General features: G+C 45.0%; 1 protein-coding gene across 2 annotated transcripts in view; it reads right to left on the reverse strand.

The window, feature by feature from the left end:
• Window positions 1-7,892: 7,892 nt before the first annotated feature.
• P2RX7 (purinergic receptor P2X 7) overlaps window positions 7,893-17,422 on the reverse strand; it is a 57,545-nt gene continuing 48,015 nt past the window's right edge. The window contains exons 12-13 of one of the 2 annotated variants that reach the window (XM_010368321.2): window positions 16,575-16,676; window positions 7,893-11,628 (exon numbers count right to left, since the gene is read on the reverse strand). In XM_010368321.2, the coding sequence (XP_010366623.1) occupies window positions 11,131-11,628; window positions 16,575-16,676 (600 nt within the window). In that variant the 3' untranslated portion in view covers window positions 7,893-11,130. The remainder of the gene's footprint in view (window positions 11,629-16,574; window positions 16,677-17,422) is intronic. The other variant, XM_030938769.1, reaches the window with a different exon arrangement.

Here is a 17,422-nt window from a genome sequence, read left to right on the forward strand (position 1 = left end):
AAAACAGAACAGAAAAACCCTGACTCTTATCTAATAGGCCATATGTTGATCACAGATAATCCTCTCAGCCCCATCAGACCCAATGTCCTTTTTGTTTTTTTGACACAGGGTCTCTCTCTGTTGCCAGGCTGGAGTGCAGTGGCGGGATCTCAGCTCACTGCAACTTCCGCCTCCCAGGTTCAAGCAATTCTTCTGCCTCAGCCTCCCAAGTAGCTGGGATTACAGGCACCCAGCACCATGCCCTGCTAATTTTTGTATTTTTAGTAGAGATGAAGTTTCACTGTGTTGATCAGGCTGGTCTCAAACTCCTGACCTCAGATGATCCGCCCACTTCAGCCTCCCAAATTGCTGGGATTACAGGCATAAACCACCATGCCAGCCATTTGTATTATGGTTTTAAGGTGTAAGACTTCTTTATGTATTCTAGATACAAATTCCATATCAGATATATGATCTATAGATGTTTCCTCCCATTCAGTGAGTGGGAGGAATTACAGGTTGTTGAAATGGAGGAGACGGGGAAGGATGATATTCCTGCAGATGAGCTAGACCTATTCTAATACCTGGATCTTGACATCTTAGCACATTTGGCATTCAGTCTCTAGGCTGTAAAAGATCTCAGAGATCACACCCTTTGATAGGCAGCATAGAATAAAAGGTGGATGGAGAATAACCCGTGACTGCAAGAGGCAGTGTGGGGGAACTGTCCGATACTGCTGAAAACAAGAGGCAGCCCTGAATTCGTCAATCCTGTATGTGATTTTCACAACAAATTTTTGTTTCTTTTTTTTTTTTTTTTGAGACGGAGTCTCGCTCTGCCGCCCAGGCTGGAGTGCAGTGGCCGGATCTCAGCTCACTGCAAGCTCCGCCTCCCGGGTTTGGGCCGTTCTCCTGCCTCAGCCTCCCGAGTAGCTGGGACTACAGGCGCCCGCCACCTCGCCTGGCTAGTTTTTTGTATTTTCAGTAGAGATGGGGTTTCACCGTGTTAGCCAGGATGGTCTCGATCTCCTGACCTCGTGATCCGCCCGTCTTGGCCTCCCAAAGTGCTGGGATTACAGGCTTGAGCCACCGCGCCTGGCCAATCCCAGCTGACTTCTAAATGATGTCACTTCCCCAGGCTTCCCCTCCCATCCCACGTCCTCATGTCTGTCTGAGGGATTTTTCTTTTCTTTTTTTAAATTTTGAGAAGGAGTCTCGCTCTGTCGCCCAGGCTGGAGTGCAGTGGCGCGATCTCGGCTCACTGCAACCTCCACCTCCTGTGTTCAGGTGATTCTCCTGCCTCAGCCAGGGGTGGTGAGCCACCGCGCCCAGCTGGGATGTTCTTAAATCATTGCTTTTCTCTTGTCCTCCGTCAGCCACAAGAATGGCTCCATCTTAACTTTGCAACTGGTTCAAAGATCTCAGCTTTTTTTTCTTTTTGAAGATTTCCCCAAATCAGTCCCATTTAATCTCCCTCCACTATCATAGTCACTTGTTTCTGGGCCTGGCTTGTGCTGCTGGTCCTGTTGGGAATGCTTCCTCTCATCCCACTGTTTCCAGCCCCTTCCTCCAGTGAGGGCCCGCTTACATCTCACGAGCTTCATAACCCTCCCAAGACTGTGCTTGCCTGTACGAATTTCACCTTTCTTTGAGCGTCTGTTTCAGTGAGATGGAACCACTCAGTTTAGGAGGCAGTAAGAAAACAAGCAAGCCTGTGTATCTCATCGCATAGTTGCACTGGCCATCTGACAGTTCCTGGAACACACTCATTTCTTTTCTTTCTTTCTTTCTTTCTGGCCATCTGACAGTTCCTGGAACACACTCATTTCTTTTCTTTCTTTCTTTCTTTCTTTCTGGCCATCTGACAGTTCCTGGAACACACTCTCTTTTCTTTTCTTTTCTTTTCTTTTCTTTTCTTTTCTTTTCTTTTCTTTTCTCTTTTCTTTTCTTTTCTTTTCTTTTCTTTTCTTTTCTTTTCTTTCTTTCTTTCTTTCTTTCTTTCTTTCTTTCTTTCTCTCTCTCTCTCTCTTTCTTTCTTTCTCTCTCTCCTTCCTTCCTTCCTTCCTTCCTTCCTTCCTTCCTTCCTTCCTTCCTTCCTTCTTCCCTTCTTTCTTTCTTTCCTTTCTTTCTTTTTTTTTTTCTTTCTGAGATAGATTATTACTGTGTTACCCAGGCTGGCCTCAAACTCCTGGGCTTAAGGGATGATCTCTTGTCGCTGGGACTACAGGTATGTGCCCCTGCACCAGGCTCTGGAACACTCTTATTTCTGTCTCACCCCTCAGCTTTGTGTTTTCCTTCCCTCTTCCTGGAATGCCCTTCTTTCAACTCATTACAGCTGGCTCCTTCTCGATATTCAGATCTAGGGTAAATGTTACTTCCTTGGAGACACCATCCCTGCCCCCTGTCAGAAGTAACTCCCTTGCTCCTATCACAGCATCCTGCTTGTTTCTTTCAAACTCTGTATCCCAAGCTGTCCTCGCCCCATTTATTTTCACTGTGATTGCCTGTCTTCCCCACTGCACCTAACCTCCCAAAGAGCCTGTCTTATTCACCTGTTCATCCCTAGCTCCTTTACAGTGCCAGGGTGCTCAGTAAGTGTTCGCTGAATAAACAGATGAGATTGGACAGAATGGGGAAGGAGAAGGGAGACATCAAGGTATCTGTTGCAGGAAGTCAGGGACCCCGAATGCAGGGACTGGCTGAAGCTGTGGCAGAAGAACATAAATTGTGAAGATTTCTTTCTTTTTTTTTTTTTATTTTTTTATTTTTTTATTTTATTTTATTTTATTTTATTTTTTTTTTTTGAGGCGGAGTCTCGCTCTGTCACCCAGGCTGGAGTGCAGTGGCCGGATCTCAGCTCACTGCAAGCTCCGCCTCCCGGGTTCACACCATTCTCCTGCCTCAGCCTCCCGAGTAGCTGGGACTACAGGTGCCCGCCACCTCGCCCGGCTAGTTTTTTTGTATTTTTAGTAGAGACAGGGTTTCACCATGTTAGCCAGGATGGTCTCGATCTCCTGACCTCGTGATCCGCCCGTCTCGGCCTCCCAAAGTGCTGGGATTACAGGCTTGAGCCACTGCGCCCGGCAATTGTGAAGATTTCATGGATATTTATCAGTTCCCCAAATTAATACTTTTATAGTTTCTTACGCCTGTCTTTACTGCAGTCTCTGAATTTAAATTGTGAAGATTTCCTGGCCATTTATCACTTCCCCAATCAATACTCTTATAATTTTCTATGCCTGTCTTTACTTTAATCTCTTAATCCTGTCATCTTTGTAAGCTGAGGATGTATGTCGCCTCAGGACCCTGTGATGATTGCATTAACTGTACAAATTGTTTGTAAAATGTGTGTTTGAACAATATGAAATCAGGGCACCCTGAAAAAGAACAGAACAACAGCAATCTTCAGGGCACAAGGGAAGATAACCTTAAGGTCTCACTGCCTGCGGGGTTGGGCAGAATAGAGTCATATTTTTCTTCTTGCAGAAAGCAAATAGGAGAAATATTGCTGAATTCTTTTCCTAGCAAGGAATAACCCTGGGGAAGGAATGCATTCCCAGGGGTAGGCCTATCAACGACTGCTCTGGGAGTGCCTGTCTTATACAGTTGAAGATAAGGGATGAAATATGCCCTGGTCTCCTGCAGTGTCCTCAGGCTTACCAGGATTGGGAAATTCCAGCCTGGTGAATTCTAGTCAGACCAGGTTATCTGCTCTCGAACCCTGTTTCCTGTTAAGATGTTTATCAAGACAATGCATGCCCAGTGGGACATGGAACCTCATCAGTAATTCTAATTTCGCTCTCTGCCTCTGCCTTGTGATCTTTTGTTGCCCTCTGAAGCATGTGATCCCTGTGACCTACTCCCTATTCGTATACCCCTCCCCTTTTGAAATCCCTAATAAAAGCTTGCTGGTTTTGCAGCTCAGGTAGGCATCCCGGAACTTGCCGACATGTGATGTCACCCTCGGAGGCCCAGCTGTAAAATTTCTCTCTTTGTACTCTTTCTCTATTTCTCAGACTGGCTGACACTTAGGGAAAATAGAAAAGAATGTACATTGAAATATTGGGGGCTCGTTCCCCCAATAGGTATCCTTTGAATTTCTGGTTTGGGAAGTTGAACTGATGGCAGGTGGTGCTACTGGCTGATCTTGGGAGCTCTGGGACTCATATGTGGGTGGGGTGAACTGAGATCATGATTTGTCTTTTGTACCTGTTTGAGTTACCTCTAAACCATTTAAGTATAGAATTTCTGGAGGTAATTTAATGTATGGGCCTGGAACTCAAGAGTGATGATTGGGTACCATCCAAATCATAAGAATAGCTCCCATGGCTAGACATGAGAAGCTGCCCGAAGCCATGTATTAGTCTGTTCTCACGCTGCTAATAAAGACACATCCAAGACCAGGTAATTTATAAAGGAAAGGTTTAATTGACTCACAGTTCCACAGGGCTGGGGAAGCCTCACAATCATGGCAAAGGCACAGAGGAGCAAAGCCACGTCTTACACGGTGGCAGGCAAAACGAGAATGAGAGCCAAGCAAAAGGGGGAACCCCTTATAAAACCCTCAGATCTCGTGAGATGTATTCACTACCACGAGAACAGTATGGGGGAAACTGCCCCCATAATTCAATTATCGCCCACCAGGTCCCTCCCACAACACATGGGAATTATGGGAGCTACAATTCAAGATGAGATTTGGGTGGGGACACAGCCAAACCATATCAGGCCACTTGGCCAATAAGTGACTAAGCCAGGATTTGAACCCAGGTGGTCTGTTTCCAGTGCCCACCATACCACTAGGCTGAGATAGGTGTGTAAGGGACAAAAACTAAGATGAGTTCCTTGCCTCTGAGGGTCTTATTGTTTTTTGGGGGGAGATAAAACATAAATACTCATAACTTACCAGACTCGAAGGGCTTGCATAAGAGCCCTGTTACTTTTAGTTAACCCTTATCCAAGCTTAGTGTGGTGATTATTTGGTTAAAATGGTAAGTCAGTGTCAGCCACTTCCTCTGATTCCTGAAGCCTTAGGATCATGTGACCATGATAATTCATTAAAGTTAGCTAAGGATGTTGGAAATGCAAAATCCTCTCCATAGATCATCATTTATTTTGGAAATATGATTCATAGCCCTCAGGAATGGAAAACAGGAAGCTGAAAAGTCACAATAAAAGTGAAAGAAGAGAGGAATTTCTATTCTATTCAAAAAGGAAAAGTTGAGTCAGGGGATCCCTGAATGATGACTGCATGGGATTAGAACATGGGTTGAGAAACATACAAGCAGCAGAGGGCAAAATCCCACTCGGTGCATTCCAGTGGGTAATCTGAATAAATGGGAGTGGTGGTCATGGTTCTTTATTGCCTCTAGTAGGCAGGGCTTTGTGTAGACCATGACTTTGGGCAGAAGCCAAACCAAGATTAATTTTTTAGGGCCGCTGGTTGGCCTGGAATTAGGGATTTTTTTTTTTTTTTTTTTTTTTTTTTTTTTTTTTTTGAGACGGAGTTTCGCTCTTGTTGTGCAGGCTGGAGAGCAGTGGTGCAATTGTGGGTCACTGCAACCTCAGCCTCTCTGGTTCAAGCAATTCTCCTGCCTCAGCCTCCCAAGCAGCTGAGATTTAGGTGCCTGCCACCATGCCTGACTAATTTTTTGTATTTTTAATAGAAACAAGGTTTCCCCATGTTGGCCAGGCTGGTCTTGAACTCCTGACCTCAGGTGATCCACCTGCCTCAGCCTCCCAAAGTGCTGGGATTGTAGGCGTGAGCCACCACGCCCGGCTGAATTAGGGATGTTTTAATAACCTCCTCTTTACCTCAGTGGTGAGGGAGGGATTCCCAGTTCCCACCCCAGGGTAATGGGGGTGGCTGAACACATGACACCCAACACTTGGCAGATGAGATTGGCAGCAGTTTTTGGTCACACAGCTCAGGGAGGAAGACCCCACATTCCGTGCAGGGCCACACAGAAACAGAGTGAACAGCCAGGGCCAGTGGGGGGTAGGCGTTGTAGCACCAAGAGGGTGAGGAGGCCCTGGTTCCCTGGAGGATGTGACTGGCTCATTTGGATAATTCCATGGGTTGGCCAGAGACTCACACCTGCTGCTTAGGGATTAGCAGGAACTGCATCTGGTCTGTTTGATAAGGAAGGCTGTTTCACTGGGCACCCTTTGCCAAGGGAGGACTGGGAGAGAAACTTGGGGTGAGGCTATTCCAGGCACTCCTGATTTCACCTGATGTCAAGGCAGCACCTCATATTAGAGCTTGATTTTAGGCCTTACACCGCAGGATGGGTACCCAGTGGGTCCTGCTGACTGCCCTTCGTCTCCTGATTTGGTGCACTCCTTCCTGTGATCTGAAGCTCAACACGCAGACTCATCCCTGCCAGCCTGGGACAGGGGCCATTCCAAAATTCAAGGCACACCACAGCTATTCCTCCTTTTCTCTTGCTGCTGATTTTTTTGTCCTTTTTTTTTTTTTGGTGACTTCCCAAGAGGAAGAGGAGGGGAGAAAAGAAAAACATTCAGTGTGGCTGCTTATGTGGGGCAAATGTTTCATGGAGTAGCGAAAGACTGAAACAAAAACTACACCCACCACCACTCCCAGCTCATTTTCCACACAGCGATCACAGTGATCTTTTAAACATTAATATGGTGGCTGGGCGCGGTGGCTCAAGCCTGTAATCCCAGCACTTCGGGAGGCCGAGACCAGTGGATCACTTAAGGTCAGGCATTCGGGACCAGCCTGGCCAACGTGGAGAAACTCCGTCTCTACTAAAAATATAAAAATTAGCCACGCATGATGGCAGGTGCCTATAATCCTGGCTACTCAGGAGGCTGAGGCAGGAGAATTGATTGAACCCAGGAGGTAGAGGTTGCAGTGAGCTGAGATAGTGCCATTGCACTCCAGCCTGGGAAACAAGAGTGAAACTGCATCTCAAAATAGAATAGAATAGAATAGAATACAATAGAATACAATAGAATAGAAAAGAAAAATAAGGCTGGATGTCGTGGCTCATGCTCGTAATCCCAGCACTGCGGGAGGCTGAGGCCGGCAGATCACTCGAGGTCAGGCATTCGTGACCAGCCCGGCCAACATGGTGAAACCCATCTCTATTAAAAATACAAAAATTAGCTGGGGCGTGGTGGCAGGCGCCTGTAATCCCAGACACTCGAGAGGCTGAGGCAGGAGAATCACTTGAACCCAGGAGGCAGAGGTTGCAGTGAGCTGAGGTTGAGCCACTGCACTCCAGCCTGGGCAACAGAGCAAGACTCCATCTCAAAAAAATAAAATAAAATAAATAAAAATAAATAAATAAAAATAAAAATTAAATGTGATCTTAACAGGCTCCTGATTAGAACCCTTACCTGGCTTAGATCTTAGGATAAAGACAAACTCTACCATGGCCCACAGGCTGCTAGCCTCTGCCTGCTTGTCCAGCTGTGACTCATGCCTTACTTCTCTGTACTGTTTATGGCACAGTCATACAGGTCTCCTTTAAGTTCTAAAAACCTGCTCTGCTTTTCCTGCCCCAGGACCTTTGCACATACTGTTCTCTCTGCTAGAATGCTCTTTCCTCCCCCACTCACTAGTTAAGTAGTACTCATCCTTCAGATTTTAGCTAAAACATTCCTTCCTCAGGTAGGCTGATCTTCCCAAATAGGCCAAATTCCCCTACTATAAGCTCTCATGCCATCATTTGCCTTTTCACCATGATACTCAGCACAAGTTGCAAGATTCCATTTGCTTGAATTATTTGATTAATTTCCATCTCCTCATATCTCCATGAGACTGGCAACCTTATTTATCCTTGGTCTCTAGAGAGTGCCTCATTGAATAGTTGTTGAATGAATGCGTCCATGAATGAGTTAACTGTGATTTGGGGACCTTCTGAAAAGAAAGGAAAGATTTAAATAAACAAATTATACATTTTTTTTTTAATTACCAAAACAGTCACATTAAGGACACTTACATTGCCAGGCTAAAATCAGGAAGGGTTTAAAAAGTTATTCCCCTTTAGAAAGAGAAATGCAAGTCTATTATCTATTACCAATACTATGTGAAATCAGCCAAGAGAAAGCAGATCCCTTCTCTTCTGACGCAGAGAGGAAGCCATGAATACTGGCAATTACCATAACAGAAGACTGTCTTTAAGTATAAGAAAACAGATCCTACAAAAACTCTCATCACCTTTGGTGATGCCATTATTTTCTACAGTAAACTAAAAATAAGAATACAAATGTGATGCCTGTTATTATAGGACGTGTCTGACATACTACACACAGTTGAAGTGACACATCACTGTCTTACCCAGAGCATCAGTGGGGAAGGTGATGGAAAACAGTAGATGGATCCAGTGATTATTTGTAATTTCACATTCTGACTCCATCTGCGGCCTCATTAAGGTGATGGAAACATACTAGGAATAAGGCACCAAAAGCAAAGGTACAAAGGCCCAGAGGCCATCAGAATGGAAAGATGTAACAGTAACATAGAATTCGTGGAGTAAAGAAATGTCAGCTCCAAAGAAATATTATGCATATTATATATGTATAATTATCCACTTTTTAAAATGTCTTTGAAAAGGTAGTAAAAATCAAAGTTCAATCTGGCATAATTAACTTGGTTCCTGAGTTTAAAACCAGATAAAACCCTGTATCAAAAAACATTTTTATTCATGCTGTTTTACATGAATATAGTAGAAAGCTGCTGGTTTTTAAAAGGTATCAAAATGGTAATTCTTAGAATATGTATAAAAAAATTCACAGATCTTTCATCAGTCACAATATTTAATAGTGGTCTCTAAACTATTCGATAAAATGGCAGTTGTTTAGAAACAGATAAATAGCCAACTCTAGTGACCAAACCAGGAAAAGGAAATTCTGAAGCAGGATCCTAAAATCTGTCACTGCATTTTCATATTCTTAGCAGTTGATGTGTGGAAATGGTAAAGGTGTGGTGTGGGTTGCTTTTGAAGTAGCTAGCACCCAGACTGTGTCAGTTCTGATTGGCTGCAAAGTACAGGGTGTTAATAGCATAAAGGCAGCTTTTGAGTCAGTTTCAATCATGGAATTGTTTTGTTTTGTTTTTTGGTTTTTGTTTTTGAGACAGAGTCTTGCTCTGTCGTCCAGGCTGGAGTGCAGTGGCACTATCTTGGTTCATTGCAAACTCCACCTTCCGGGTTCAAGAGATTCTCCTGACTCAGCCTCCCAAGTAGCTGAGATTACAGGCGCTCACCACCACGCCCATCTAATTTTTGTATTCTTAGTAGAGACAGGGTTTCACCATGTTGGCCAGGCTGGTCTCAAACTCCTGACCTCAGGTGATCCACCTGCCTCGGCCTCCCAAAGTGCTGGGATTACAGGCTTGAGCCATTGCATCCGGCCTTCAGTCATAGAATTGTGATGAGGATTGGAATGCATTGTGTAGCTCAGCAGTTAGATTTGATAGATTCCAAGGCAGGTCTGGTGAGTTACCTGATTTGGTCCATAGCCCTTCTAGAACTGTCCAGTGGACACCTAAGTTCCTGAGAGTTCCAGGGTTAGTCTGGGCTCCCTAAGAACATTAGAACCAGGGAAGGTATGGGCTGAGTCTGTGTGCCCATTCGTCAGGCTTGCTCTCTGTTCCAGTTATCTGTTGCTGTGGAACAAACAAGCCCAAAACTTAGTGACTTAAGATAGCAATTTGGTTTTCTGAATTTATGGGGCAGTTCTCACTTGGGATGTATCATGTGGTATCAGTCATATGTTAGTAGAGTCCAGAATCACCTGAAGGCTTCTTCTCTCTCATGTTTGGTGACTGGGCTTGGATGGCTTGAAAGCTGGGGCTGGTCAGGCACTGTCCACATGGCTGCTTGGGCTTCCTCACAGCAGGGTGGTCTCAGGATAGGCAGACTTTTTTGTTTTTGAGATGGAGTCTCACTCTGTCACCCAATCTGGAGTGCAGTGGCACGATCTCAGCTCAATACAACCTCCACCTCCCAGGTTCAAGTGTTTCTCCTGTCTCAGCCTCCTGATAGCTAGGGCTACAGGTGCCTGCCACCATGCCCAGATAATTTTTGTATTTTTATTAGAGATATGGTTTCACCATGTTGGCGAGTCTGGTCTCGGACTCCTGACTTTAAGTGGTCCGCCCACCTTGGTCTCCCAAAGTGCTGGGATTACAGGTGTGAGCCACCACGCCTGACCAGGATAGGCAGACTTGTAAATGGAGTCTGGCTTCCCCGATAGCAACAGTTCCAAGGGACAGGAAGTAGAAGCTGTCAGCCTCTTAAGACCAGGATCTGAAACTGACACAAGGTCACTTCCACTTTTGGATAAACAATCAGAGCCACCCATACTCAAGGGCAGGAGATAAAACCCTTAGGTCTTGGGGGACTTGAGAGTCAAAGAATCTGTGGCCACTTTTAGTCCTCCACATTCTTCAACCAGGACAAAAAGGGTTTGTTTTCAGTTGGACATTATCCTAGTCTGACCTCATAATGAAATGTTTTGCATTCATGTAGATCATTACACATTAACAAGACAGTTCATGTGCACTGTCTCAATTTGTTCTCACAATATCTCTGAGATAGTAGTTGGGCAACGAGGAGACAGAGGCACAGAGGTGAGAGGCCTAGGGTCACACAACTTCCTAGGGACAGAGTTGAAACTTACATCTCAATCTCTTTGCTCTCAGTCCATGCAGAGGGATTCTGGTTTGTTTAACCAGGTCACTTTGCTCTCAGACACAGAGCTATAGAACATGAAAGCACATTTCCCTTTGGCTAAAAATGTGGCCACAGTGTTTTGCAGGTGAAGTTCAAGTTGCTAGGAAAGGTCATGTTAATATGGCTACTGCAGCCCCTGCTATCGGTAAGGACTCTTTTTTTTTTTTTTGAGACAGTTTGCTGTGCCTCCCAGGCTGGAGTGCAGTGGCACAATGTCGGCTCACTACAACCTCCGCCTCCCAGGTTCAAGTGATTCTCGTGCCTCGGCCTCCCGAGTAGCTGGGATTACAGGTGCACGCCACCATGTCTGGCTGATTTTTGTATTTTTAGTACAAACGGGATTTCGCCTTGTTAGCCAGGCTGGTCTCCAACTCCCAACCTCGGGTGATCTGCCTGCCTCGGCCTCCAAAAGGGCTGGGATTACAGACATGAGCCATGGTGCCTGGCTTTAGTAAGGACTCTTGAAGCCACTGTACTGCCCTTCACTCTTGGGAAACTCTTTTCGGATCCTCCAGCGGCAGCAGCTGGGCAAGATGGCAAAGTCAGCCATGTCCTGGGAGCCGAAGCGCCAGGTGGCGTAGCACCTGTAGGCACAGTGCCGCAGCCGGCTGTTGGTGGAATCCACATCCAGCGCCAGCAAGGGCTCCTGGTAGAGCAGGAGGAACTGCAGGACGTGTCTGGACAGGACCAGCTTCCTGAACAGCTCTGAGGTGGTGATGCAGGCCCCTGGCTTTTTCCGGCAGCACAGCTCCTCCAGGCACCTGTGGCTCTTGGGGAGTTGGGACGGAAGGCAGTTTCCACACTGGCACCAGACGGGGCTGTCCCTGGATTTAGGAGTCACCTCCTCTCTAAGCGGCTGCATCTCCCCTGGTTGTCCAGGAATCAGGGGTGGGTCATGGAGGGCCAGGGGCAGCTTGGACAAATCTGTGAAGTCCACTGCAGGTCTCTGAAAAAGCAAGTTTCCAAACCTATTAGCAATGACAAGCCCTCAGGTTCTAGGTTCTTTAATTTTATTAACTTACAAAGTTACATTTAATGTTACATGAGTTATAGTAGCCGTCATTGATTAGGTGTAGATACCAGGACCATGCATCTGTTCTGTAAGCATTGCCTCATTCAAGTCTTTGAAGATGCTTGTGAGGTAATGCATCCTTGTCTCTATTTTACAGATTTTTTTTTTTTTTTTTGAAAGAGGGTCTCACTCTCGCTTAGGCTGGAGCACAGTTGTGTGACCTCTCAGCTCACTCTAACCTCCACCTCCCAGGTTCAGGCAATTTTCATGCCTTAGCCTCTTAAGTAGCTTGGATTACAGGTGTACGCCACCATGCCCAGCTAATTCTTTTGCATTTCTAGTAGAAACGGTATTTCAACATATTGGCCAGGCTGGTTTGGAACTCCTGACCTCAGGTGATTTGCCCGCCTCAGCCTCCCAAAGTGCTGGGATTACAGGCATGAACCACTGCACCCGGCCTATTTTATAGATTTTGGAAAATGAAATTCAGAAAAGCCAGGCCTCTGTTGAGATGTCACCTCCTGTCCTGACCACCCTATCTAGCAGGTTTTATCCCACGTGATTCCCTTATCACACTGTGGTATTCCACATTCTTCCCAGGACTTCGCACTATTGGAATTTTTTTTTTTTTTTTTTTTTTTTTTGAGAGGGAGTCTTGCTCTGTCTCCCAGGCTGGAGTGCAGTGGCATGATCTCGGCTCACTGCAACCTCCACCTCCTGGGTTCAAGCGATTCTTCTGCCTCAGCCTCCTGAGTAGCTGGGACTACAGGCGTGCACCACCACACCCGGCTAATTTTTATATTTTTAGTAGAGACAGAGTTTCACCACATTGGCCAGGCTGGTGTTGAACTCCTGACCTCGAGTGATCCACCCACCTCAGCCTCCCAAAGTGCTGGGATTACAAGCGTTAGCCACCACACCCAGCCGTGACTTGGTTTTTAAAAAAAATGTTTAAATAAAAATAAAAAATGTTAAAAATAGAAAACAGTATATAGAATATATAAAGATATAGAGAAAGAATTATTATTATTATTATTATTATTATTATTATTATTATTGTTGTTATTTTGAGATGGAATCTTGCTCTATTACCCAGGCTGGAGTGCAGTGGCGTGATCTTGGCTCACTGCAAGCTCTGCCTCCTGGGTTCATGCTATTCTCCTACCTCAGCCTCCCGAGTAGGTAGGACAACAGGTGCCCACCACCACGCCTGGCTATTTTTTTGTATTTTTAGCAGAGAGGGGTTTCACCATGTTGGCCAGGATGGTCTCAATCTCCTGACCTTGTGATCCACCCACCTCGACCTCCCAAAGTGCTGGGATTGTAGGCGTGAGCTACCGTACCCGGTGAGAAAGAAAATTTTTTTTTTCTTTTTCTTTTTCTCTTTTTTTTTTGAGACGGAGTCTCGCTGTGTCGCCCAGGCTGGAGTGCAGTGGCGTGATCTCGGCTCACTGCAAGCTCTGCCTCCCGGGTTCATGCCATTCTCCCGCCTCAGCCTCCAAGTAGCTGGGACTACAGGCGCCTGCCACCACGCCCGGCTAATTTTTTGTATTTTTAGTAGAAATGGGGTTTCACTGTGTTAGCCAGGATGGTCTCGATCTCCTGACCTCGTGATCCGCCTGCCTCAGCCTCCCAAAGTGCTGGGATTACAGGCTTGAGCCACCACGCCCGGCCGAAAGAAAGTATTTTTATACCACCGTACAAAGTTTAAAAAATTTAAAAATTTATAAAGTAAAAAAGTCACAGTAAGCTAAGATTACTTTATTGAAGAAAGAGAAATGTTTTGAAATAAATTTAGTGTAGCCTAAGCATACAGTGTTTATGAAGTCTACTGTAGTGCACAGTAACAACCTAGGCTTTCACATTCACTCACCACTCACTCACTGACCGACTCACCCAGAGCAACTTTCAGTCCTACAAGCTCCATTCATGGTAAGTGCCCTATGTAGATGTACCATTTTTTAGCTTTATATATCATATTTTCACTGTACCTTTTCTATATATAGATACACAAATCTTACCATTCTGTTACAGTTGCTTACAGTATTCAGTACAGTAACATGCTGTACAGGTTTGCAGCCTAGGAGCAGTAGACTACACCATGTAACCTAAGTGTATAATAGGCGATTCCATTTCGGTTTGTGTAAATAGAGTCTATGATATTCAAACAACCACAGAATCACCTACTGATGCATTTTTCAGAACATATCCCCATCATTAAGTGACACATGACCGTAGTTCACTTCATACACAAATCCAATAAGAATATTACAAGAATGGAAACACTTTGGTCAGTCTCAAGAAGAGATGTAAAAATCCTAAATATTAGTGAATGGAATTCAGCAATAAATATAAAGAATAGTACAACACATTCAAATTGAGTTTACTTCAGGAATGCAAGGTTGGCTTAATGTTTGAAAATCAATCAGTGCAATTCACCACCTAACAGAAAAAAAGAAGAAAACTCATTGATATTTCAAAAGGAGCAGAAAAAAACTTTTTTTTTTTTTTTGAGATGGAGTCTTGTTCTGTTGCCCAGGCTAGAGTGCAGTGGCATGATCTCAGCTAACTGCAGCCTCCACCTCACAGGTTCAATCAATTCTCCCACCTCAGTCCTGAGTAGCTGGGATTACAGGTGTGCACCACCATGCCCGGCTAATTTTTGTACTTTTAACAGAGACAGGGTTTCGCCATGTTGGCCAGGCTGTTCTTGAGCTCATGACCTCAGGTGATCTGCCCACCTAGGCCTCTCAAAGTGCTGGGATTGCAGGCATGAGCCACTGCACCCGGCCAGAAAACAAAAAAGACATTATTTCAGAAATCAATATCTATTAATGGTAAAAGTGCTTAGCAAACTAGAAACAGAAGGGAATTTTCTTACCTAATAGCACATTCTGAAAAACATACTGCAGGCTGGATGCAGTGGCTCACTCCTGTAATCCCAGCACTTTGGGAGGCTGAGGTGGGCAGATCGCCTGTGGTCAGGAGTTGGAGACGAGCCTGGCCAACATGGCAAAACCCTGTCTCTACTAAAAACACAAAAATTAGCCAGGCATGGTAGTGCACACCTGTAGTCTCAGCTACTTGGGAGGCTGAGGCAGGAGGATTGCTTGAACCTAGGAGGCAGAGGTCGTGGTGAGCCAAGATTGCACTACTGCACTCCAGCCTGGGCGTCAGAGTGAGACTGCATCTCAAAACAAACAAACAAACAAACAAAAACTTACTGCAAATAGTATAATGAATAGCGAAGTATAAAAGCCTTTCTCCCTAAGATAGGGAATGAGGCAGAGATGGCTGCTGTCACCATTTCTGTTCAGTATTGTACTGGAGGTCCTGGTCAATGTCATAAGACATTAGATGCCAGGAAGAGGCAAGGAAAGATTCCTCCCTAGAGCCTTCAGATAGAGAGGGCCCTACCAACACGTTAATTTCAGACTTCCAGGCTCCAGAACTGTGACAGAATATGTCTCCGTTGGTGGTGGTGGTGTTTTTGAGACGGAGTTTTGCTCTTGTTGCCTAGGCTGGAGTGCAGTGGCGCGATCTCAGCTCACTGCAACATCTACCTCCCAGGTTCAAGCAATTTTCCTGCCTCAGCCTCCCGAGCAGCTGGGATTACAGGCATGCGCTACCATGCCTGGCTAATTTTGGTATTTTTAGTAGAGATGGGGTTTCTCCATGTTGGTCAGGCTGGTCTCAAACTCCTGACCTCAGGTGATCTGCCTGCCTCGGCCTCCCAAAGTGCTGGGATTATAGGCGTGAGCCACCAGCCATTTCTGTTGTTTTACACCGCTTAGTTTGTGGTAATTCAGCCCTAGGAAACTGAAGATGCCCAGCAGCCAGAACTGTTGGGGAGAGTGTGAATGACAACAACCATTTTGTAGCACTGTTTGTTAGTATCTCCTAAAACTGAATATATGTCTGCCTTATGACTCAGCAATTCCACTCTTAGGTAACTGACCAGTAGAGTACCGTATGTTGAGCATAGCAGCGTTATTGGCATTAGCCCCAAACTGGACACTACCCAAATGTCCATTAACAGTAGGATGGCTAAGTTGGATGCTTATAAAACGGAATTATACAATGGGAATGAGCTATACACAGCGTCATGAACGATTCTCGCAAAAATAATGTCGAGTAAAGGAAGCCAGACACTCAACCGAGTATATACCGCTTACACACTACATGATTCAACTTTTAGAAACTTCTGGCAGAAGTAAAATTAATCTTTGGATACAGGATAATGACTACTTTTAAGAGAGGGCAGTTGGGTGGACTTGGTAGAGCCGAGGCGGGAGGACTGCTTGAGACCATCCTGGGCAACATAGTGAGACCTTGTTTGAATTTAAAAATATACATTTTTTTTCTCTTTTTTTTTGAGATGGAGTCTTGCTGTGTCACCCAGGCTGGAGTGTAATGGCACAATCTTGGCTCACTGCAAACTCCACCTCCTGGGTTCAAGCGATTCTCCTGCCTCAGCCTCCTGAGTAGCTGGGATTACATGTATGCCACCACACCACCTGGCTGATTTTTTTATTTTTAGTAGAGACGGGGTTTCACCATGTTGGCCAGGTTGGTCTTGAACTCCTGACCTCAGGTGATCCACCTGCCTCGGCTTCCCAAAGTGCTGGGATTGCAGGTGTGAGCCACCATGCCCAGCCAAATTTTAAAAATTAAGAAAAGAGAAAGAGAGGGTAGTGATTGGAGGGGGGCATAAAAGGGACTCCTGCTAGTAATTTTCAGTTGTTTAATCTGAGTGCTGGTTACATGAGTATGTTTACTTTGTTAAAATCCATCAGTTTTGATTTGTATAAGTTTCTAGATGTGTTTATATTTAATAGTAAATTTTCTTTAAAAAATAAAGACAAAATTATTTAACTTACTGGGACTTCTTGGCCCTTGACATCTTGCAGACTTCTCCCTAGTAGCTTCTGGTTCACCATCCTAATGTGGGATTCATCCACAAAGGACACATACTTTAATGTCTAGGAAAAGACGGTTTAAAAGTTTACCCATTTTTTGTACAGAATTACCAAGAATTGCCTATTTAAAGGCAATTGTAATTCCTATTTGCCAAACGATAGACTATTGAACAAACTGGCTCAAAACTCTCATTGACCAAGAATAAATGATTTCTGAGTCTAAAGGTAAATCAGAAATGGAACCCCATGCTTTTTTTTTTTTCTTTTTTTGAAACGGAGTTCGCTCTTGTTGCCCAGGCTGGAGTGCAGTGGCGCAATCCTGGCTCACTGCAACCTCCGCCTCCTGGGTTCAAGTGATTCTCCTGCCTCAGCCTCCTAAGTAGCTGGGATTACAGGCATGCACCTCCATGCCCAGTTAATTTTGTATTTTTAGTAGAGATGGGGTTTCTCCATGTTGGTCAGGCTGGTCTTGAACTCCCGACCTCAGGTGATCCCCCCACCTTGGCCTCCCAAAGTGCTGGAATTACAGGCATGAGCCACCGCGCTGGGCAGAACCCCATGCATCTTAATTTGTAAATTCAACACAGCCACAGCTTACTGCTTAATGTTTTTACATTGGATCCCCCAATTGCCGCGTACAATTTCTATGTGGTATTATCTCAATTTCAGTAACTCTAGATTCAGTATCTCCAGAAAGTTGTACTATTGCAACTTAAATTATTTATATGTTTGTTAAATTTCATCTCATCTTGGGCCATGAAGTAGTGATTAGTTTTAGCTGCAAAGATGAACTTTTATTTCAAATTGTG

The sequence above is a fragment of the Rhinopithecus roxellana genome, chromosome 10, assembly GCF_007565055.1.
Source record: "Rhinopithecus roxellana isolate Shanxi Qingling chromosome 10, ASM756505v1, whole genome shotgun sequence".
Lineage (NCBI taxonomy): Eukaryota > Metazoa > Chordata > Mammalia > Primates > Cercopithecidae > Rhinopithecus > Rhinopithecus roxellana.